The following is a 21149-nucleotide window of genomic DNA, read 5'->3' on the forward strand; positions in this document are numbered from 1 at the left end:
AGTGAATATTACTACGATACATGTGAGATCTCTGATTGGATCTTAACATATTCACTCAATGCCATCAAGTCATCCTTTCACTATCTATCCTAGCGTGAAGCAAATACTATTGCCTATAGCTAGACCTCATATTAAGTATAAATATTAGTAGTTATATTTAATCTATTTATTAATCTATTATTTAGATTATACTTCGCCTATATTACTAACTTCCTATACTTTGCAAGATACTACTATATTAATAAGACCCCTTCCCTTTAGGAGTAGCTACCCTTCTGGATTTAGCACCCTCGCGCTTAAATCACTGAATACCTGCAAGGCTCTTCCTAAAAAATTAGGTAAGTGGAGACCACTTGTAACAATTGTCTATACGAACATAGCTTTTATAAATAATTTAAAGATTAATAGATGTCACAACTGAATTCTAGGAATTAATGGGCTTCGTACATGTAGACATACGGCGCCTCTAGGAAGCTGGTCTCCCCGCATACTATTTCATGGTAGGGCCACCGACTTATCTAGTTTACGCGTTCCTTAGGCTCTTGTCCATGTAGGACAAACCTAATAGCACGATGGAAACGTTATTTGCGCTCACTGTCGAAAAGGTGGAGAGCCGTCCGCACCTCTTCCAGCACACTTCCGAAATCGCACTAGCGAATACATTTCTCGAAGCATATGGTATTGCAACGAACGAGCAGGTTGCAAGTGGCGGTTCTGCCTTTGCGTCGTGGTTGCTCCGAAAAACTTGAAGGATGCAAAGGCAACCACGACAGTGCTCTCTGCCATTGGACCCAGCTCGAATGTCTCTCAACCAAATGTGAGTTTCGCGCTTCAGCCCTGGTGATGTTTCGAACATGGCCGAATAGCGTGCGCTTACATACGTACGGTGTATTCGGCAACCCGAATCTCCAGGGCACACGATAGCCTCTCCAAAAAGTGCCTTCGTACTACCCTTCTACAGTACCGATGAATCCAGCTTGGCGGAACACCCTCACACAGTTAGTTGTGGTCGAAGCGTGGCAGGATGGTATTGCACCGCCTTTGATCGACTCTGTATACCACGACGTTAGTGTCGAGGTGCAGAAGCTGCGTGATCTGTCGCCCGAGACGGGCGCTTGCGTGAACGAACCCGACAGCTACGAGCCAGAATGGCAACACGCGTTCTTTGGCGGGCATTACGAGAGGCTGAAGGAAGTGAAGGCCAAGTACGATTCAGGAAACGTGTTGTGGTGCAGACGATGCGTGGGCAGTGAGGCCTTGGTGGAGGAAACAGATGAGAGATTGTGCGCTGCAGGCCGGGCTGGAGTAGACGATGACGTTGTCCGGGCCCGGCGCGACGAACTGCGCTGAAGTGTAGCACATCATTGAAATGTCTTCGATTGGTACCGTCTGGAGATGTCTTGGTGACTTGTTTTGCTCGGTGAGGGTGCATGAAGTCGGAGCCCCGAAGACGTGCGCGTCGGCGTTCTGTGCCCCGCCGAATCCGCCCCACCATGCCGTGCTCCAGGAAGTTACGAGAAGCTCGCCATCGACGACTACCCGGACATCGCCAGGGCGCCCACGTTGACCAACGCCGCCCAGACTGTGACCCTCGGTCTCTTGCGCGTGGCCCAGGACAGAGCAAGACGCACGCGACAGACATGAGCCGCCCAAACGCGTCCCGCGACGCCATCGCCGGGCCAGACAGTGCGCGTCTCTAAATCATGGCGTACGCACAATGCTGACTGGGCGCAGCCGTCCAACCGCCGTTCCCCCTCAAGCTGCGTGGGCCCGTCATCAAAGGCTTCGGGCGCGGCTCCAAAGACCTCGGCATCCCTACGGCCAACATCCCGCTCACGGGCCTCAGCATCGGCGGGCACGACGACCTCGAATCGGGCATCTACTACGGCTACGCATCGCTCGACCATAGCACGATACCCGCCCTGACCACCGAGCGGAGCGTGCCGAGCGCAACAGGCGACACGGCGATACCAGAGCGAAGTTCCAACCACGCAGTAGCTGACCTGGAGACGCCCGCCACCGCACCCCCAAGCCGCCCCATCACTCCAGGCAGGCTCAAGGAAGCGAAGGTCTACCCGACGGTCCTGAGCATAGGCTACAACCCGTACTACAAGAACTCGCAGCGCAGCATCGAGATACACATCCTGCACTCGTTTGCCCAAGACTTCTATGGCGCCACCCTGTCACTCATCATCCTGGGCCACATCCGTCCAGAATACGACTACGTGTCCAAGGAAGCCCTGGTCGAGGACATTAGAGAGGACATTCGTGTCGCGCAGCGGAGCCTGGCGCGGCCCGCCTACGAACAGTGGCAGCAAGATAAATGGTTGTCTGGGGAAAAGCAGACGGGAGAGGCTGAGGGCCAGAGCGGAATGCTGGCCAAGAGCGACATGATTCCCTGAGCACACGACTTCGAGCGGTCAACGACGTGTCACGATTACGACTGCACGAATTAGACATCTCATGCCATATACTATTAGATCTTCAGTCACCCAAACAAGAACACTTGAAGCAATGAAGCGATTCGGTTCGTCTATCTTGAATCCTCCAAGGTTCGTTTTGTCGCCCGCCTCGTGCACCAAACACCCACTCGCCTCACCAACCAGCCATGCTGGGCCTATTGTCCGATATGACTAAGTGTTACTCACTCGCGAACCGACATGATTTCTCATACGCGAGCTTCGCGAGAGCAGCTGGTAGGTATTCCCTGTGCGATAGCAAAACATGAAAACGACATGGTAGCTCATCAGCGTACTGGTACAACTGAGAGTGATGGCGCCGAACCGCGGACCTGTTCCCGGTGTCCAAAAAGAACCTGTCCAGGACATGATCCATGCAGCCAACCCAAGCCCGGCATGGACATGATGGCCAATGCTTGCAAAGAAAAGAAAACTAAAATATCCAGCGTGAACGGGCAGAACCATCCAGGAATGAACATGCCAAGTACAGAATTTTTGGGTCCCCCGGGTGGGGAGAGGGTATCACTTTTGTTTTCAAAGCCTCGATCGCGGCCGTAATATGCAGCAAGTCTACGCTTCTCGCATACTTTCGTACGGTGCTACTGTGTTGTGCTCAGCACAGGCATAATCTATCACCCACGTCAGTGAAATGCCGATCAAGACGCACTCAGTGACGACGTACCTGAAAAGCAACTAGCATGGGCATATCGAAGTTATCCCTCTTAATATGCCACATGATCATGCTGTCAATGAGCCCGTTGTGCGCGCCTAAGCTTTTCATCGCTTCTCCACGGTGGATGATGCCATCTTCCTGTTTCACCAGCGGCTCGTGCTTGAGCCGATCGCCATTTGCTCCACGCGGTCGCTCTGCCTCACGCGCCAGATCCTCTTTGGTCTGGTAGCGCAGGAAATTGACACGGCGGTGGCCTCTGCCTAGTGGATCCGCCGTTGCAAGATTCGCAAAATCTGACAGATATTCCACCGCCGATGGCTCGTCGAGGAGTTCAACAATATTGACGGGATACGGGCCCGCCTCAGGCTCTTGGCCTGGTAGCGTTGGCGTGGTGCTGCTTTGGCTAGAAAGTCCGCTCTCGTTGGAGCGCTGCTGACTGCTACCCAAGTTTGCGTTGAGGTTGGGTTCTGTCCCTAGCAGGACTTCTCTCTTCCAGCCGGTCAAGATCTCAAACTCTTTGTTCGTGCCCACAACTTCGCCCGTGCGACGCACAATCAGAGATGGCGTACCCACCTCGCCGAAACACTCGAGCATGGATATCAATGAGCGCTGCAGGTTCTTCTCAGCATGAATGAGATCGTCGCTATCGAGATGAGAAGCGTTGATCAGCAAAGAAGGCCTGAACAGACCTAGAGAGGTCCGAACACTATCCTGGTTTTTCCTGGAGAACCTTCTGCTGCACGCGACAACCAAGCGGTGATGCGCCGATGGGTAGTTGTAAGGCTTGGTGACCTTCTCATAAATGAGTTTAGACTGTCGTTTTCGTCCTGCATTGGGATGCATTTGGTACAGTGGCCCTCCAGGTGGACGGTTCTCCTGTTGTGCACGATGCGTTGTTGGAGAGCCGCGCGACTGCGACTGGTTCGCGTTCGCAAAGAAAGTCGCAGCAGACATGGGGTTCTCGTTGTCATAGCCTGTGTTGTAATCCATGGATGCAGGGCTGGCGCTCGATAAGCTGGAAGGTCCACCTTGGCCGATTGCATAGGCCATGGGCCCATTGAGACTGTCGTGCCGATCTATAGTGACAGGTGTGTTGTTTGGGGTGTGGACCTGTAGGCTACCATGCCGCGAGTGGGGATTCTGCCATTCGGCTGACGGGAGGCCGTCTGGACCGAACGACACATGGGCGGGTAAGCCGTGATTCTCAGCGTACGGTCCAGAACCCATTGGACCATTATACGCATGTGCGGCCTGGTTCAAAGGGTTATCGTTGGTCGGCACGTCTATGGCGGCCGACGACATGTGGCCGAGCATGCCAAGCTCCAATGCGCCGTAATGGTTTCCGAAGTTCAGACTTGAGATGTCAAAATTGAACAGGGCAGGATCACTGGGATCGAAGAGAGGGCCACCAAACTGCTGCATCTGTGTGCCTTGGGAGACAGGCGCAGGAGCAGCGGCCATTACAGCCTGTGTGTTCTGGGCGTACTGCGGCGATATTGGAGCCTGTGGGTTGCTGTAAGTTGGATCTTGCACCGGTACAGCTTGATTTGGCGCAGTATTCTGGGTGTAGTAGGTGGCAGAGGGCGCCTGGGTGAAGTAGGCTCCTTGCTGGGCCACGGCCACTGCTCCTTGGTCATGAACAGGAACCGGGACCGGGACTGGACGGTTGCCGTTCATGTGGGGATAGTGACCGCCCACGCCGGGCATGAGAGCCCCGTCTGGTGCATCGTGAAGATACTTTGCCTTCTTGCGCACACCATCCATACAGTGGTCCTGCAGACCGCGCTTGATACAGCGCTGGCACGGGCGCTCGTCGCCTGGGGGGGTTCAGCACAGGGTCTTGGTGGGAGTGGGTGTCAAGAGACAAGATGCAAGTCTGGCAAACAATGCCGGGGCAATCACTCACCGCAGGTCAGATGGGCACGCTGGCAGGCAAAGCAGGCGCGGCGGGCCTTTTTGCGGCGGGGGCGCGTTGGGTCCTTTGCGTTTGACTTGACGGTGCCGTTGGGCTTGGTCTCTGGGGAATGGTCGCCAGGGCGCGGGTCCGCCTTCTGGTCGGCCGTCATGTCGATGTCGCCGCTGTCGCTCCCTTCGGGGCCGCTGTACTCGGGCGAGGGCGATGCATCTTCTGGGTCTGGGGAGGACATGGTGTCTAATATTGCTTCTGGGGGTGGACTTGCACCACGTCGGCGGGCACGGATGGTGGGCCAATGGTGTCTGCGGTGGTGAGGACGCACGTTTTCTCAGCGTGCAGCCGTCAGAGCAGTCCCAGGGAAGCGGCTCAGCCAATGCGTGGCGGGCACACACGGGCGACGTCCCAGCTGCGTGTTTCGCGAATGCGATCACGCGTGCGCTGGCTTGCTCGAACGGGCGCTGCCGTGACACGGGCGCCGCTCCAATGGCCGCGCGCCCCGCAGCAGCAGCGGCAGCAGCAGGCTTGGGCAGGGAGAGAGGGAGACGAGGGAGAAAGTGCAGGCGACGACGGCGTCTACGGCCGTGGACTCGCGGGGAGCTGTCGGGCGCGCAGCCGCATCGTGGCGCCGCGGGGCTCTGCTCTGCGCGCTTCACCACGGCGCCATTGCACGCGGCGGCGGGGGTGGCGTGGCGTCTGGAGGAGCTTCGCACAGGCACTGCGATCAGAGGGAGCAGCGCGGCGGTGCGCGGTGCGTCGATGCGTGCGCGACGCCGTGGGACGGCGCTTGCGAGTCGAGGGCGAGGGCGGCGACGGCAGCCGCGGGATGGAGGGGTGCGTGGGTGCGTGGGTGCGTGGGTGCGTGGGTGCGTGGGTGCGTGGATGGGCGCCGGGGCTCCTGCAGCAGCGCTCTCCGCGTCTGGGGGTGTGTGTGAGTGCGTGGTGCTCGAGGGCGGTCGGTCGTGCGGGCGGGTGCTTCCAGCGAGCGTGTGCGTGTGCTGTGAGGACGACGACGGCGCGCGCATCCCCGCAATGCCTGCAAAAACACGCAGCCTAGCCCCGGCCTGGCCCTCGCCCTCGGCTATCCGCCTGGCGCTGTACCGTGAATACACAGTACATGCGCCCCCGTGCCATTGGCGACCCGTCCCTCGGATTCCCGGGGACACATCCTGGGCCGCCGCTCCATCAGACGCGCGATCGAACGTCGCCAGCACGTCGCATCAAGCGGGCGAGCTGCTTCGCGATGCGAACCCGCCGCCGCCCGCTGCCAGCGACAACGGCCTGAGACAGCAGAGCACCTGTCAACGTCGCCCGCACGCCCCGGCACATGGCCTCCAAAAGCAACCTGTGCTCTTCTCATGCCCTCGCGGACGGGCTAACCCAGTCCTGCACCCATCTGCGGCCGTGCATGATGGCAATGGATGCCCATCCGCTTGGCACAACCGTCCCATTCGCTTTCGACCACCTCGCAACGCCCTGTGCGACCGTCCATCGCCATTCCACACGCCCCCCTCGAAACTGGCGAGAGACATGTGCGCGCTCGTCACGGCCCACTGCGTTCCCTTGCCCCGGGCGCCCTCTCTCGCCAGTTGTGTCATCCGCAGCCGCGTCGCCGTCCTGTGTTCCCTCCAACCTCCAACCTGGCGTGGCTTCCCTCGTGGCGCCCAAGTCACGTTGCACAAGGACCCCGACGCCCTGCCTCAGGTGCCTCACGTGTGGGCGCAGAAAAGACAAAAAACTTGCACATTCAATAAACACTCGAGGCATGCAGATGCCGTGCGACCCTCCTCTATAATTAGGCCCTTTCCACCACTCGAATCCGCCACATGCTTCTCCCGCCTTGCCCCAAATGTCTATCCTGATGCGAAGCGACTGTTGCCCCTGAGTCTCTTGCCGAATCGAAAGAAGAGGATTGGGAATCTGTGATACCCCGCGGTTAGCCAGTTCCATGACCGAGCTGCTGGGTTCGCTCTTACGGTGCCATGACAAGGGCCAGGAAGGCCAGCAGTGTCGTCGCCCACTGGTAGCCGAGATCTTTCCCCCATCAGTGACCGCCTTTTCATCGTAGCTGCCTGGTTTCAACTCACTGTTGTACATCTGGACACCGAACAGAGGAAACGCCGCGGCAAAGTACGAGCGCGCAAAACTGTTGGCTGCGAGCGCTGAAGCAGCGTAGAGCGGGTACTTTCATCGGTCCTGTCAGCCCTCGATCCAGTTACCGCCGATGTCGGCCAACCTACAGCTTCGACCAAGAAGGTAAACACTCCAGAGAAGACCCAGATGACGCTATGTCAGGGAAAAGCGGTCAGCAACTTGTCTATTCATGACACCTGCATGAACCAAAAGGGGTATACACACCCTGTTCCAAACAGGCCCGAGAAAACAATGGGGACTATGGCACGACAGATGATCAGCTATTATTACGACTCGACATTCATGCGCCATGCTGCGTACCTATCCAGTGCACCTGCGTGGGCCAAGGTCATTAGCAACTCATCTCAAGCCAATTTATCGCTTCGCTACTCACCCAGGCATACGTGGTCCACCCAAACCCTGCATGGCACTGCCATCAATACGTCGTCTTGACTTCAAAGGGCTGTAAAAGCTTACCGAACAACGAAAGGGGCACCAAAAAGGCCCCGAATACTGTAGCGGGGAGCCGGAATTCTGGTTCACTCCCACCCCCTTGCGCTTCGCTGCGCTGTACGAGTCTGTCGTATCTCCTTCGCCAGAACAGATCGCTTGTGATCCCGGCCAGCATGCCCACGAAGAGCCCGAGAAAGGAAAGCCCCGTCTGCGACACCGTGAAGCCGTGATTGTTCTGGAAGACTAGAGGGAAGGCCCCAAAGAATACTAGCCGAGGTTGTACAGTCAGTCTACGTAGCTTGTCCAGATCGAGGAGCCATCTTGAGACATGCTTAAGCGTGGAGCGCCCACCGAGTGTAGCGACCTGTTGGTGCCCGTCGTACCAGGTCACATGAGATGGAAGCGCAAAAACAAGGACTTGCTTACAGTATAGAATTCCCAACAATATCGCGCTGAGAATACAAAGGTTGAGGCACTGCAGCACGGCATTAGTCCGCTAATCAATATCCTGGCCGAGCTGCTTCTACCCACCATTGGCTCGAAGAACAGCAGTTGAAACGGTCTGATGCATGACCACAACACCGTCTTTATGATCGACCGTGACAACTTCTCTATCGGTGCTATCCAATCTGGATTCCCGGTTTCTTTTCGTAGGCGAATCGCCTTGTTACGAAGAAGCACCGGATGGTATGTCTCAGGCACGAAAAGCACTATCAATGCAAGCTGCAGCTGTGTTAGTGTGCATGATAAATCCAGCCCAGGGCATCTGAAGCCTCACCTGGACTGCAGACCAAATCATCAAGACGTAGAAACACCACCTAACCAAAAGTCAGCACACCGCTCTTTTGGTGTCCGCGTCAAATTAATTGACTGCAAGACATGCGTATCCGAATGCTTGGCCAGATCACTTAAGATCGGTATTGCTCGATATTGTTGCGCCTCTACTCGTCGCGCCCAAGCATGTAAGATCTCCAGGGTATGACCGCGGCTCCACTTACCTCCATGTCGTATTCTGCACGATGAATCCAGCGACGAGAGGACCTAGGAGGACGAGTCAATGAATGGCACGTTCCAGTTGGACAGCTTGACATACCGAGTTCGGGCCCGATGAAAGGGCTTGCAGTATAGACCATCATAGGTGCCGAGAGTTCCTACAGATGAACGGCCATTAGCACTAGGCACATAAGGAGCTTGCATGAAAGCTGCAGATGAGAAGGACCAGACTAACGTGTTTCGCAAACATGTCTCCAACAGTGCCGCCAGCCACAGAAAGGAAGGCACTGCCCGCTAATCCGTCGAGGAAGCGTGCTACGAGCATGGTCTGGATATTCTGCGCAAACGCGCACGGAATGGTGAAGATGAGGAAGAAGGTAAATGAGCATATGTAGATTGGCCGACGACCATAGAACTGTAGCCACGCACGCAGTTAGCATGTAAAGCAGCTGCGATGCGGAGTGAGCCGTTCAGCCCGGTATGCAGGGCAAGCGCGCTCCTCTCCTTGGAGCGGATTTACGAACCTCTGACAGGGGACTCAAAATCATAGGGCCCGTCCCAAGCCCAGCCACGAACAAGCTCAGTCCAAGTGTGCATACCAATCGACTCGTCCCAAACTCTGGCATCAGCTGACCATACGTCGACGTATACAGCGAACTCGTACATGTCCTATGCAACCATTTCAGCTTAGTCCGATCGAGACCAATCCCAGTCCATCCGTGCAGGAGAGCCACAGCCTATATTACTTTTCTGCTGTAATATGTGATGGGAACTAGGGTGGGTACTTACACGCACAAGGAACTTGCGCTCACAATGAACACAATGCACCAGCGTCGTAGCGTCGTCATGCTGCGAGGGTTCATTGGATCTGCATCACCTCCTTCCCAGCGGACTAGATACGGATCAGCGGCATCTTCTCCAGTTGCACCGCTGGAGTTGTTCGGCTTTTCGTCTTCGTCGTTCAAGGTGTAGCCATCGGCCCCTGCGCGTGAATGATGCGATCTGATGCTGCGCAGGCTTTTGGCGTTGGTCTGGGTCTTGGAGAGCCCCGGGCGAATCGAGTTGGCGGTGGAAAAACGGGTGATTGCCTCTTCTTCGATTTCACGACCTTCTGGACTGAGTCCGAGGCGATCGCCCAGAAGGCTACCCTCTATCTTATTCTCTTCATCACCTGCAATTGAGAAATTCCCTCTCTTCTCTGAACATGTTGATGACCTGCCCGATGATGCGTCATCGGTTCGCATCGTATTCAAGCTTCGTCTTGATTGGTGCGCCATCTTGACGAATACCTCTCAGGGGGGCGACTCAACTTAACCTGACGAGCCTCTAGCCAGGCGCAAATTCACCTTGGGTTTATTTATCTGTAGCTGTCGGTTTTCGTTGACACTATCAAGGTAGATTAGAAATATCCCAATCTACTAGTTTGAAGCCCCACTCGGGGATAATTCGCGCGACTGTCGCGTTCCTGATCGATGACCAAGCTGGTCGTCATCATGAGTATGTATCCTTGTCGCGGATCATGCAAACCGCAAGTATCGCAAGCCATCATTCATATGCTCTCGAAAGCAGCGATTGCATTACGAATCGCGCAAGACGAGTCTTCATCTCCGCTCCCTTCTCTGGCGGAGCGCCCGCGAAAGGTGAAAGTGGGATGGCGCATGCCGTCGAGCGCTTGACGATTGCCGGCGTTGAAGCTATCCCAGCAAGAGCTAGGCCACGATGGCTGGGGGGTGCGTGCAGAGCCATGTGTAAAATTCGGATCTCAGAGGACATATGGGATGAATGCTAGTATACACGAACGGGTAAGTGCTTTTAAATGTTCCTGAGCCAAGGAAAGAAAGGATCAGATAACGATTTTGAATAGAGGTCGGATATGTTCCTAGGTCTCTGGCGGAGAGACGACAGCGAAAAACAAATAAGAAACCTTTTGAAGTACAGAAGTAGGCTTCAAATTACCAAGTCGAATGAAGCTTCAATCACATCTCAAGGACATGGCGTCCAAGTGTACGTGAATTCATCGCTTGCTTCCATCCTCTCCGATCAGCCCAGAAATTGTATACACGATCTATATGATATTGCGGCATGTCGTCGGCCACCTTGTGTCCCAGTCCCCATGGATCAGGGATCCTTGCCGCTTACTTCAGCAACTTTCTAGTGGCCGTCTCCATCCATAACTTGGTGTACAGCCTGTGCGCAAACTGGAATCTCCACGGCAGTGGCTCGCCGCCCTTACCCTCGGGCGTGGTGTTGACGAACACGCTTTTCAAGTGAAAAGTAGCCGTCTGCTTCTCCTGGTCGGTCGTGACCTCCATCGAGAACAGGCCGTCGCTCGGGCGGTGGTCCTGGTTTAGCGGGGAGTCGCCGCATCGCACGATGACCTGGAAGCCCAATCAGCCCTGCCTTCACCCAGTTGCCCCATGCCGTCACCTTGACCAGGCGCATGCTTGGATTCAAGAACGTACCTTCTCTGGCGTGTGCTCGACGACCTCAAAGTGGTCGGTTATCTTGGTGCCGATGGCATAGTCGCTTTCGGCCAGCTCCCGTCGGTCCCACAGGTGGTCCTCGCGGTTCTCGAGCGCGCGATACTTCTTCTCCAGATACCTCCGCTGGTAGGCATAGCCCAGACCGCTCCACACGCCCCGGCAGAAGTCGGTCGTCAGTTTGCTCTGGTCCGTCTCTTTCAGCTTTGCCAGCGGGATGGTCTTGACGGCATGGTCAATGCACACGGGCGCGTTGCCCAAGGGGTTGTGCTTCTTGAATACAGGCGTGGCAAGGTCGTCGTGGGTGGTGTCGTAGGGCACGAAGGTGGTGCTACGCGTGTAAAACGAGAAGCCTGCGTAGCCGAGCGCCAGGTTGGTTGCGCCGGCGCCGGCCAACCCAAGCGCGATGCCGAGGAAGCGCTTCGAGGGCGGGAGTTTCTTGAGCTGCGGGGGCGGTGCGATGGTGTTCATGGTCGAGAGCAATGCAATGGAACCCAGCGATGCGCGCGCCCAAACTTTACCATGGCCATGAGCTTGGACCGCGTCGCTTCGGCGTTTGATGGAGCTGTCGGTACTTCTCTCCCGCCCCCCAGGCTTGGACGCAATTGGCATTCCGAGGCACGGCTACATGGCACAACGTCGAGGCAAGACAATACAAAGACAATAATTGCATATCAATTCCCAAGTTCAAATGCACACTGTTGTTACTGTACGCGTGCAATTTACACCCTAGACGCCGCCGTCGATGCCCCTTACTGATAGATCCAAAACCCTCCAAACTCCCAGTACGCCTGCTCAAAGTCCTTCGCCTTGTACGCCACATAATCGCTGCACGTCCCTGAACACATCGGATTAGTATTGAAGATGCTCTTCTGGCCCGCCCAGTCGCCGCAGAGACCAATGTTTGCAATTATCGACAGGTTCCCAAAATGCTTCCCAATGTCGCATTCCAGATTAGGGAAATCAGCGAGTGCTTTGCCCCACGTGGTTGGATCAGGCTTCTGCTCAGTGATGTCTGACGGGATCGACGTGCGGTTGAACAGCCACACGCGAATGCCTTCAACGCGCAAGTCGAGTGCGTAGACACCGCCTCCATTTGCATTGAACGCCTGCCCGAACGAGGACGGGGGTCCTGCGACGCCACAGCCAATGTTGTAATTTGTTGCGTTCCAGCAGTCATATGCCAGAACGTTGCCCGTCTGCTTCCTGCGCCTGTGCTTTCCGATTTTGCAGCCGTCCGTTGTGTGGAGCGTCATTTGGTTCCCCGTGTCGCCCATGTTGACTGATTCTACAACGTCGATCTCTCCGTGGTCCGGCCAGTTGTTGGGGTCGGTCAACCATAGAGCAGGCCAGGTCGCGCATCCGTAGGGCGTGTGCACAATATCAAAGATGAAAAGGCCTGTGTCGTATGTTTTCCTCGACGTGATACGAACGCTTCGTCGACCTGTGGTCGCGTTCTTATCTTCCGCGTCTACACGGAGGATCACTGTCCCATCCTTTGATAGCGAGTTTGGCGGTGCCGGCGATGTTCTTTCTGTAAGATTGTGTAGTTTTGATCCTTCAGAATCGACGTAGTGGACGAAACCATGCGTCGGGTCGTAGCCTGTAAAGTAATCGAAGTCATCAAAAAACGAGCTTCCAGCGTCTGATGCTTCTATTAGCATCCGAGGAACTTTTGTCAGGCAAGGAGAACCAACATGTATCCTTCAACGTGTACTCCATTTTGTAGTAATTTGGGTAGGCGTTCGCCCTCGCGCCTAGCACGCCTGCCACCACCGCTACTACTACGACTGCAGCAGTTGCCACACCCGCCATGATCCACGTAACCAGGTTCCAGCTTCGAGGATCCCATCTCGGTAAGTCTTTTTGCCGCTGTGGGAGCTGCGGTGAGATTGGGACTTCTTGCTCTAGCGAGCCAGCCGATTCTTTCTCTGGTGCCTTCGATGGCATTCTGATACGTTATCTCAATCGCACTTGCGTAGAGCTACGGCATACAACTAAAGGCCAAAAACTGAGTGCTGAGGCCTGTATATCGTATATTCTAGGGTGGCACCGTCACTCGGATACTGGGGCAAGGTGATGACTTGGGCAGGGAAAGGATACTGTCGTTTGGCAAGACGGACCATAGATGATCTTGACAAGGGATGGAATGCAATCGTGAGGGGGGCAGTGATGCCGTCACCACAGGAAGTCACACAGGAAGTGCTCTGATATCGATAAAGAAGGAATGCTGAGACGCGTACGACACCCGGGATAAAGCTGCAGTTTGGGAAAGGAGATGGGAACCCGCAAAGATTGACATGTGCACGCGTGTGTTTCATGGTAGATGCCGACACCTCACCTGGTCCACGGTTCAGGCCGTCGGGTTCAACATCGTCCACAACTCCACAGGCGGAGCACACTTGGGCGCAGCGAGGGACCCGTCGGATGCCGTTACGGTGTGCGCATCAGTTTGAATGGTGTCGGATTCACATCCTTGGCTAAATCAGCAGATTACCGACACGATGCCTCGACTTGCTCAAGGTGCTGCTGCGAGGTGTAAGCGGTGGGCTGCTTTCCGAGGGACTACCACATGTCACTTCCGAGGCGGGCTGGAATGTAGTGTGGCTACCATTCCGGCTGGGCCAAGTACAGGATCCGAAGAAATGCCTCTGTTAATGAGCGGGTAATGGGTGTGGGATGGGCACCCTTCTCGGAGACTAGGCTAGTGAGATGCGGCAGCACTGGAGCAGCCATAGGGGAGGCTAGCGCCCGCCTTATCGATAGCATGCCACCAAAAGTTGTGTGAAATGCAGGTGCAGCCTCCAACGCACATATCGCACTCGTCATGGCCACGACACAAGCATCCTCTGCGCTCTCTGGTACGCGGCGACCCCCCTCCCACCTTTCGCTGGCCCGGCTTACACTGTGCAGAGCAGGCGCAGGCCAACTTCGATCTTGGCATCTGGCACACGCTCTTCAACTGGCCCACCCTCAGCGTCGCCGTGCAGAACCAATGGGGCGGGCCCGACTCCTCGGACAAGCGCGACTGGCTCGCCGGTGCCGTCTCTGACCTGTTCGCTTCCAATCCCGCCACCGACCAAGAAGACGTCGAGGTCATGCTGCTGCAGGTCCTCGAGGACGAATTCGGCGTGCGCCTGGAGGACGAAACCGAGGTGGGCGTGGCGCGCGACATACTGGCCATCAAGAACGAGGTGCACGAGGGCAACTTCGCGACCGTGGACGCGTTGAAGGCGCGCTGGGAGAGCCGGAAAGGCAGAGAGGTCAACACGGGCAGTGTGCAGGTCAACGAGGTCGAGCACGAAGGAGAGTGGGACAGCGTCGACGACGAGACCGACGACGACGAAGATGAGGTCATGGGGGATGCGCCTGCTGCTGCGGCGGCACCGCCCAAGGAGAAGCCTGCGCCCGAGGTGGACGAAGACGGCTTCACCAAGGTGGTGGGGAAGAAGAGAAGGTGAGGGCTTGGAAATAATGGTCAATGCAAGAGACGAACGGCAAGAAGCTCACCACCATGACATGTTACGATCGCACAGCCAATACTGCGGACCCTCATACGGGCAACCGCAGGCTTAGGAAATGGTGCAAGTCCTGACAGCGCTACGTGCTGTCCCAAAATTACAAACATGTCGCTTTGCGGCTGGTAGAGTGATGCTTGAAGGACCTGTTCGCCTTTGTCGTGGGGCCATATCTCGTGGAGTGATATGTCTCGTATGGCGTGGTTGTTACGATTCGAAGTACCTCAACCAAAAGTGGCGGCGCACAAAGCAACTCTGAAGAACGGTGCTACTCCAAATCGACATCCTCATGCGCGACCTAGGTAAACATCTTACACTGGCTGCGGACGTATACGCTCGGCATCTACTTTCGGGCCGTACTGATGCGGAAGGTGGACCTTCAGCATTATTACCCCACTTCGCTATCAATGCCTCCCGTTCGATAACACGTCATGACGGCACTTCAACAGCCAAGCTAGAACCCTTCTGAATACGATACTTGCATATAATGCCTGCATGTCACCGTTGCTTCAATCCCCTCAACCTTTGCTGCATTCCTTTACATACCATACAAGATGACAAATTCGTGGCAGGACAGCGCTAGGCAAAAGCGCGAAGCCATTCTTGCAGCAATACCAGCCGAGTGGCGTCTCAAAGACCTCCCTTCTGTCGAAGAGCAGAGGGATGTTACAGGAGATTACATCAGAGGCTTCTTGACCGAAAGAGAGGTGGAAATCACGGAAACAGACGCGGAGAAGATTGTGGGCAAGACTACGACTGGCGAGTGGAAGGCGGAGGAGGTTACCAGAGCATTTTGTCACAGATCCGCCCTTGCGCATCAATTGGTACTGAGTCCTTGATCATGTGGCCCATGCTCACAAGTCGATCCAGATTGCTGACGCTGCAAACAGCTCCACTGCCTTCATGAGATCTTCTACGATGCCGCAATTGCATCAGCACGTTCTCTTGACTCCTACTATGCAGAGCATGGGAAACCCATAGGCCCTCTGCACGGGCTACCTGTGTCTCTAAAGGATCAGTTCCATGTTAGAGATGTAGAAACAACCATGGGATACGTAGGATGGATTTCAACGTTCGAGGGTAAGAAAGGCACTGGGAAAGAGAAGGTGTTTGAAAGCGAAATGGTCAAAGAGCTCAGGATTCTGGGCGCCGTACTGTACTGTAAAACAAGTGTCCCACATACGCTTATGTCCGGTGAAACGACCAACAACATCATCGGGTATACGCTCAATCCGAAGAACAGGAACCTCACCGCTGGAGGCTCGAGTGGTGGTGAGGGTGCATTGATCGGGCTAAGAGGATGTATGTCGGCTCGTTGAAGTTCTCATGATCTGCGGCGACTAATCGTGAACAGCACCGGTTGGGTTTGGCACCGATATAGGCGGAAGCATTAGGATTCCGGCTGCATTCAACGGCCTCTACGGCATCCGACCATCAACAGGCAGGCTCCCATATGAAGGCATGGCCAACTCCATGGATGGACAGAACACGATACTTTCAGTTGTGGGTCCGCTCGGTACCACTGTCGGCTCCCTGCGACTTGTCATCCGGGCAATCCTATCGCAAAAACCATGGCTGCACGACCCACTCGTGCACGACATTCCATGGCGAGATTCGCATGAGCAGCAAATAACCTCATTGATAGACTCTACAGACTCGAGCAAAGGCGGCAAGTTATGCTTTGGTGTCATGCGAACAGATGGCATCGTGCACCCTTCACCACCCATTCTCCGTGCGATCGATGAGGTCGTAGAAGCCCTGCGCTCACAGGGACATGAGATATTCGAATGGAATCCGCCTTCACATCAAGCAATATTGGATGAAGCTTTCAAGACCTGGGAATTTGATGCAGGATCTGATATCAAGTCTGCGTTTGCCCTTTCTGGCGAACCCATGCACCCACAAGTTGCCGGTTTCAGCGAGCTAGAGAAGCATTACAAAGCCTCTGAGATAGCTACCGTAAACGTGCGTCTACGTGAGCTGAAGAAAGTATACATGGAATATTGGAATAGTACCGCAAAATTTACCAAGACCGGAAGATGCGTAGATGCTGTGATTGGACCTGCAGCACCGTGGCCCGCGGCAAGGCCAGAGAAGTACTCATACTACGGATACAGGTACGTGGAATGTCCCTATTTAGTACCCCTCATTCCACATTACTACTACCATCAACCCCTTCTCATGAAATGATATGCCTAACCCTTGAATAGCACTTGGGTAAATGCGCTGGATTATACAAGTGTAGTAGTGCCAGTTACTGAAGTGAAGAGAGATGTCGATGTGGTTGACGCGAATTACGTACCCCTGGGAGAGAGAGACAGAAAAAGCCATGAAAGCTGTCAGTTCTGCTCCGTTCAAAGCGAGACAAAACTCTGACAATTACAGACGACCCCGAAATTTACGATGGTGCGCACGTTAGCGTGCAGTTGGTAGGGAGGAGGTTGGAGGAAGAGAAGATGCTTGCGATTGCAGAATATGTGGGTAAGGTTGTTGGCAAGTAATTCGACTACCAATATAATTAAGATACCAGCAACCCCTGGAGCACTGATCCGAATACTTTGTCAACGTTTAACCTCAGAGACGACGAGACGGTGGACTACGGGCATGCCAGTTGAAGCTGGTTGTATAAGGGCGACAAAGAAAGGTACAACGATTGGCACGAAGGAAACTTTAAGAGAGAGTACCTCATATGACCCGCTTGATGCATCTGCTGGTTCTTACTCGTGGTCTTCATCCGTCCTCGGGGTTCCCGTCGCCTTTGGCGACCCATAACCAGGCTGATACGCAGTGGGAAATCCACCAGGGAAGATTGCGCTCAGCCCAGGAACCTTAGGATTGTCTGTGGCGACCTTGCCTCCCTCCTTGTAGTTCAGTGCAACCGCCATGATCTTGCGCGAGAAGGCTGGGTTTACGCCGAGCTGGTACCAAGCTAGTACACCGTCTCCGATATTGTTACCCAGCATGACATACTCCAGGAAGGGGTCCGATGTCGCCATCTCCTGCAGCAGAGTGCCATCCGCACGATTCAAGGTCAGTCGCTGGCGATTGACCGTATACGGTGCCGTCTTTTCGACCGCGGTGATGAGGTCCTGGTCAAAGAATAGCTGCCCCGCGTGTGTAGCTGTCAAAACCCAGACGGTTCCATTGGCTTGGGCCGTGGCATTGAGGTGCGACATGATGTGCAAGTGTGTAGCGCGTCCGTCATAGTGTCCGGGGAAGGTGGTCTCGAATTGGGCGACGCCGTCGGCGCTGGTTACTTGAAGTCCGCGCAGGAAGGATTTGTTCAGGTTGGAAGTGTCGGTTGCGCCGTTAAGACCGTTGATGGGCGACATAGCGCCGCTGTAAACGCCAGTGGAGTTTGCGCCTAGATCAAAGATAAGATGTGTTGTCAGTATTGAAGCAATTTTTTCTCCATGTACCAGGTGTAACATGGGCAGAACTCACTCCAAAGCTCCAGGAAAACATCCTTCATGGGATGACAGTTGTTCACATCGACAAGTTGAATATCCAAGTGCAGCGGTATCCCCTTTTGGTCATCGACGAGCTTGCTGCGAATGTACTCTCCTGTGACATCTGGATGTCGCTTACAGTCAGTACGACTCAAAAGAGTAAGCAAGTGCACATGTTAGCTTACAGAAAGGGCCTTCGGTAGCTTCGGGTGTAAGTACACAGGACTTCTTGCTGGCGAAAATTTCTTTCGGATCCGTATCTACATTGTACCCCTTGTCGCTCTTGTGACTCTTGCTGAGGGGCGAATCTTGTCGACCTTGACATTCATTAGTAAAGTTCAATACAAAGACGCAAAGGTTCGTTATCGCATATACCATGAAGCTTACGGCTGAGCGTGTTAGCCAATGCCGCGCGACGTTCTATCGCCCTCGTACGTAACCCAGAAGCCTCATGCATAGAAGCGCAGTGGTCGATATTGTTGACATGTCTAGACAAGAACTCGCGCCGTGCGTGGAGCTCCTTCTGGTTGCTATGCCCTGGGTGAGCATAGGACGTCGCAACCACCAAGGCCGAAGCCAAAATTGATTTTAGGTGCATCCTTGTAAACTCCTGATTTTCGGATGTTGGAACTTGAGTGAGAAACAAAAATCTTTCTCAGATCACAGGATGTGGCTAGGAACTCACGACAAATGGTCAGACCCTCAGTCGACCTGCTCAAACTACAGCGGAAACACAGAAAGCCAAAGGGATTTTGCGAACCCACTTCTTGATATTTGGACAGGCACCATCAATCATGATTAGCCTATTTACAACTCTGATAAGTTACCAAATCGATAGGCAATGGCAGCCATGGTGATTTGGATGCCACTGCGCAATGTGACCATGACCCTTGGAGCCCAACGTCATCGTAGGTAATAGAGTGCTCAGTCCATTCTAGTGTACCTATTGTACGCACGGTATTGGAAATCGTAGATGGGTGTCTCACAGATTCCATACCCCTTGCTTGTGCAAGCCATGCTACAGAGTGTGATCTTCGTGTCACTCATTCGGGATGTGGAGGAGTCGCTTATATTGATCATCGAAGATAGGTCTTTTCGGCACCACAATCTTGCCTGAATCTGTCACGCGGCCCAAGATCACTGAAGATTATATTGGAATCAGATCTGATGCTGCATCTATATTACCGAAAAAACTCCCGGTTCTCTTCTCCTCGTTCCCTAATAATTTGAAATCGGTGGAAACTATCTTGTCTCACCTGAGCGCCTCACAGGCGGGAGACTACTTGAAAACCACAGCCTTTCCGAACAGTAATTCCAGTGAAAGTCGATCAGGAGCAGGATGCAGTTCAAATATGTCTGCACACGTTTGAAATCTTTTCGCTGTGTGCGATTCGTGTCTTGGTTTTACCCTATTTATCGCTGACTTTGATTCATTCTACCGCGTACCTTGGAGTGTTGCTATGTAGTATGCAGCTTGGGCTACCCGGGTTATTGGATCCAGAAGCTTCTCGGAACACCATTAGTTTATGTGGAGACAAACTTATTGTGGCTGTCTCAGGTGTGTCGCAATTCTACCGGCAACAGTCACCAATAAGCAAGATGCGACTCATTGGATAGGCTAGCCTGCAATGGTTCGCGACCACTTTGCAATACGAACAGGATCACTTTGGTAGAAGCACTGTGCCGTGATAGAAACACGCATCAGTGGGTCCACTGTTGTCTGCTCGAGTGCATGGTATAAGAGGTCTGGAGAGGATACCATGTGGGTTCGACCATCTCCGACGCAGCATATCCAAAGCCTTTGTGTTGATCTCGCTGGGCTATCGTAATGCAAAGCGCTCTTGCCCTCTTGCTTGTAGTAGCCACTGTTGGCGTGCGAGCTGTTCCTTTCTCCTTGGTCGATACGCCAGCGAAATGCACAAATCCCACCAAGCGTGTGTCATGGTAAGAGAATGCTTCGATTCGATCTTGTAAAATGCCTGGCATTCAAGTACTGAATGGCTCCTTTCTTTAGGCACGATGTATCAGCCGAGGACAAGAAAGCGTACATCTCTGCAGAGCAGTGCATCATGAACGCCGAGGCAAAGCTCAAGAAGATGCCAGGAGCTAAAACTCAGTGGGACGAGCTCGTGGGCTTGCACCAGATCTTGTCTTTGCAGATCCACAGCACGGGAACCTTTCTACCGTATCACAGATATATGTTACATGCCCATGAGCATCTGCTGAATCAATGCGGGTACAACAAAGGACTGCCGTAAGTATGGTTATGTCCCTTGGACTACAGACATGAAACATATTAATCGAGCATTACATAGGTACTGGGATGAGACCAGAGATGCAGGAAATTTCTCAATCTCGCCAGTGTTCGACTCGGTCCTCGGCTTTGGCGGCACAGGCCAGGGTACCTCGAAGTGCGTCGAAGATGGGCCGTTCCGTAATTTCACAGTCAATATTGGCCCCGGTTTTACAAGTCAACCTCGCTGTGTGAATCGACAGATCACCAATGCTCTGAGCAGTTATTGTTCAGCGTCTGCTGTGCAAAAGGCAATTTCTCCAACGACATACGAGGAAGCATGGAGGGCTATATACAGTGGTCCGCACCTGATGGGCCACATAGCTTTGTCCATGATGGTAAGTTTTCTTCTAACACGAAAGATGCGTAGGTCTCGCTAAAAAAGGACTCCCAGAACGCAGACTCTATTACCTCTAACGGCGATCCGCTTTTTTTCATGCACCACGGCTTCGTTGACAAGATGTGGGCAGACTGGCAGGCTAAGGATCCAAAGCGACTCACGGAGATAAGTGGCCTCAACGCTCAGGACCCTAAGGTCGGCTTCCTCGAATTCCCCGGGGGCATCGAAGAGGAGTCTAAGATGTGGGGACACCCGACGACCGAAATGAAGGCTGTCACCCCAGACCCAACGACTGGTGACAAAGGCGGTAATCAAACCACCTTGGGCCATGTTATGACATCTCTGGGTATTATCCCAGATACGACATTAGAGAATATCATGGATACTAAAGGTGGATATCTCTGCTACGAGTATGTGTAATTTGGACAATAGGGGGTGCAATTAAC

At 54.1% G+C, this 21149-nt stretch overlaps 10 protein-coding genes across 10 annotated transcripts; 5 read left to right on the forward strand and 5 right to left on the reverse strand.

The window, feature by feature from the left end:
- Positions 1-876: 876 nt before the first annotated feature.
- CC84DRAFT_325357 (uncharacterized protein) lies at positions 877-1486 on the forward strand. Its single transcript, XM_018185856.1, has one exon. It carries the CDS (start codon positions 967-969, stop codon positions 1348-1350), a length of 384 nt encoding a protein of 127 aa, XP_018030226.1. The 5' UTR covers positions 877-966; the 3' UTR covers positions 1351-1486.
- A 154-nt stretch (positions 1487-1640) lies between these two features.
- Positions 1641-2402, forward strand: CC84DRAFT_1103355 (riboflavin kinase; the record flags this gene model as incomplete). The annotated part of the gene is made up of 2 exons (XM_018175008.1): positions 1641-1686; positions 1735-2402. The coding sequence occupies 2 exons, from the start codon at positions 1641-1643 to the stop codon at positions 2400-2402; spliced, it is 714 nt and encodes a 237-aa protein (XP_018030227.1).
- A 656-nt stretch (positions 2403-3058) lies between these two features.
- Positions 3059-5279, reverse strand: CC84DRAFT_1190705 (uncharacterized protein; the record flags this gene model as incomplete). The annotated part of the gene is made up of 3 exons (XM_018181132.1): positions 3059-3088; positions 3142-4949; positions 5039-5279. The coding sequence occupies 3 exons, from the start codon at positions 5277-5279 to the stop codon at positions 3059-3061; spliced, it is 2079 nt and encodes a 692-aa protein (XP_018030228.1).
- Positions 5280-6782: 1503 nt separating this feature from the next.
- Positions 6783-10056, reverse strand: CC84DRAFT_1168780 (major facilitator superfamily transporter). Its single transcript, XM_018179486.1, has 16 exons — positions 9413-10056; positions 9148-9292; positions 8859-9038; positions 8724-8781; positions 8629-8671; positions 8409-8448; positions 8162-8353; positions 8057-8105; positions 7655-7897; positions 7572-7597; positions 7499-7511; positions 7403-7436; positions 7285-7330; positions 7132-7228; positions 7021-7078; positions 6783-6964 (listed from the first exon to the last, which is right to left on the reverse strand). The coding sequence occupies exons 1-16, from the start codon at positions 9898-9900 to the stop codon at positions 6898-6900; spliced, it is 1779 nt and encodes a 592-aa protein (XP_018030229.1). The 5' UTR covers positions 9901-10056; the 3' UTR covers positions 6783-6897.
- A 348-nt stretch (positions 10057-10404) lies between these two features.
- Positions 10405-11628, reverse strand: CC84DRAFT_1168782 (uncharacterized protein; the record flags this gene model as incomplete). Its single annotated transcript, XM_018179487.1, has 2 exons — positions 11086-11628; positions 10405-11001 (listed from the first exon to the last, which is right to left on the reverse strand). Coding segments are annotated over exons 1-2 (727 nt in total), but the record flags the coding sequence as incomplete, so codon positions are not given.
- Positions 11629-11829: 201 nt separating this feature from the next.
- Positions 11830-13053, reverse strand: CC84DRAFT_1155737 (uncharacterized protein; the record flags this gene model as incomplete). The annotated part of the gene is made up of 2 exons (XM_018176949.1): positions 11830-12748; positions 12801-13053. 2 exons carry the CDS (start codon positions 13051-13053, stop codon positions 11856-11858), a joined length of 1146 nt encoding a protein of 381 aa, XP_018030231.1. The 3' UTR covers positions 11830-11855.
- Positions 13054-13930: 877 nt separating this feature from the next.
- Positions 13931-14564, forward strand: CC84DRAFT_1190709 (pre-rRNA-processing protein TSR2; the record flags this gene model as incomplete). Its single annotated transcript, XM_018181133.1, has 2 exons — positions 13931-13964; positions 14017-14564. The coding sequence occupies 2 exons, from the start codon at positions 13931-13933 to the stop codon at positions 14562-14564; spliced, it is 582 nt and encodes a 193-aa protein (XP_018030232.1).
- Positions 14565-15175: 611 nt separating this feature from the next.
- CC84DRAFT_1103013 (amidase) lies at positions 15176-17122 on the forward strand (the record flags this gene model as incomplete). The annotated part of the gene is made up of 5 exons (XM_018174993.1): positions 15176-15445; positions 15512-15923; positions 15976-16738; positions 16832-16959; positions 17007-17122. The coding sequence occupies 5 exons, from the start codon at positions 15176-15178 to the stop codon at positions 17120-17122; spliced, it is 1689 nt and encodes a 562-aa protein (XP_018030233.1).
- A 216-nt stretch (positions 17123-17338) lies between these two features.
- CC84DRAFT_1199527 (aromatic compound dioxygenase) lies at positions 17339-18668 on the reverse strand (the record flags this gene model as incomplete). The annotated part of the gene is made up of 4 exons (XM_018181624.1): positions 17339-17985; positions 18066-18194; positions 18256-18387; positions 18458-18668. 4 exons carry the CDS (start codon positions 18666-18668, stop codon positions 17339-17341), a joined length of 1119 nt encoding a protein of 372 aa, XP_018030234.1.
- A 1230-nt stretch (positions 18669-19898) lies between these two features.
- On the forward strand, positions 19899-21123 carry CC84DRAFT_1231155 (Di-copper centre-containing protein; the record flags this gene model as incomplete). The annotated part of the gene is made up of 4 exons (XM_018183717.1): positions 19899-20014; positions 20085-20324; positions 20386-20701; positions 20758-21123. The coding sequence occupies 4 exons, from the start codon at positions 19899-19901 to the stop codon at positions 21121-21123; spliced, it is 1038 nt and encodes a 345-aa protein (XP_018030235.1).
- Between the last annotated feature and the right edge of the window lie 26 nt (positions 21124-21149).

Source organism: Paraphaeosphaeria sporulosa (assembly GCF_001642045.1).
Source record: "Paraphaeosphaeria sporulosa strain AP3s5-JAC2a unplaced genomic scaffold CC84scaffold_13, whole genome shotgun sequence".
Taxonomy (NCBI): Eukaryota; Fungi; Ascomycota; class Dothideomycetes; order Pleosporales; family Didymosphaeriaceae; genus Paraphaeosphaeria; species Paraphaeosphaeria sporulosa.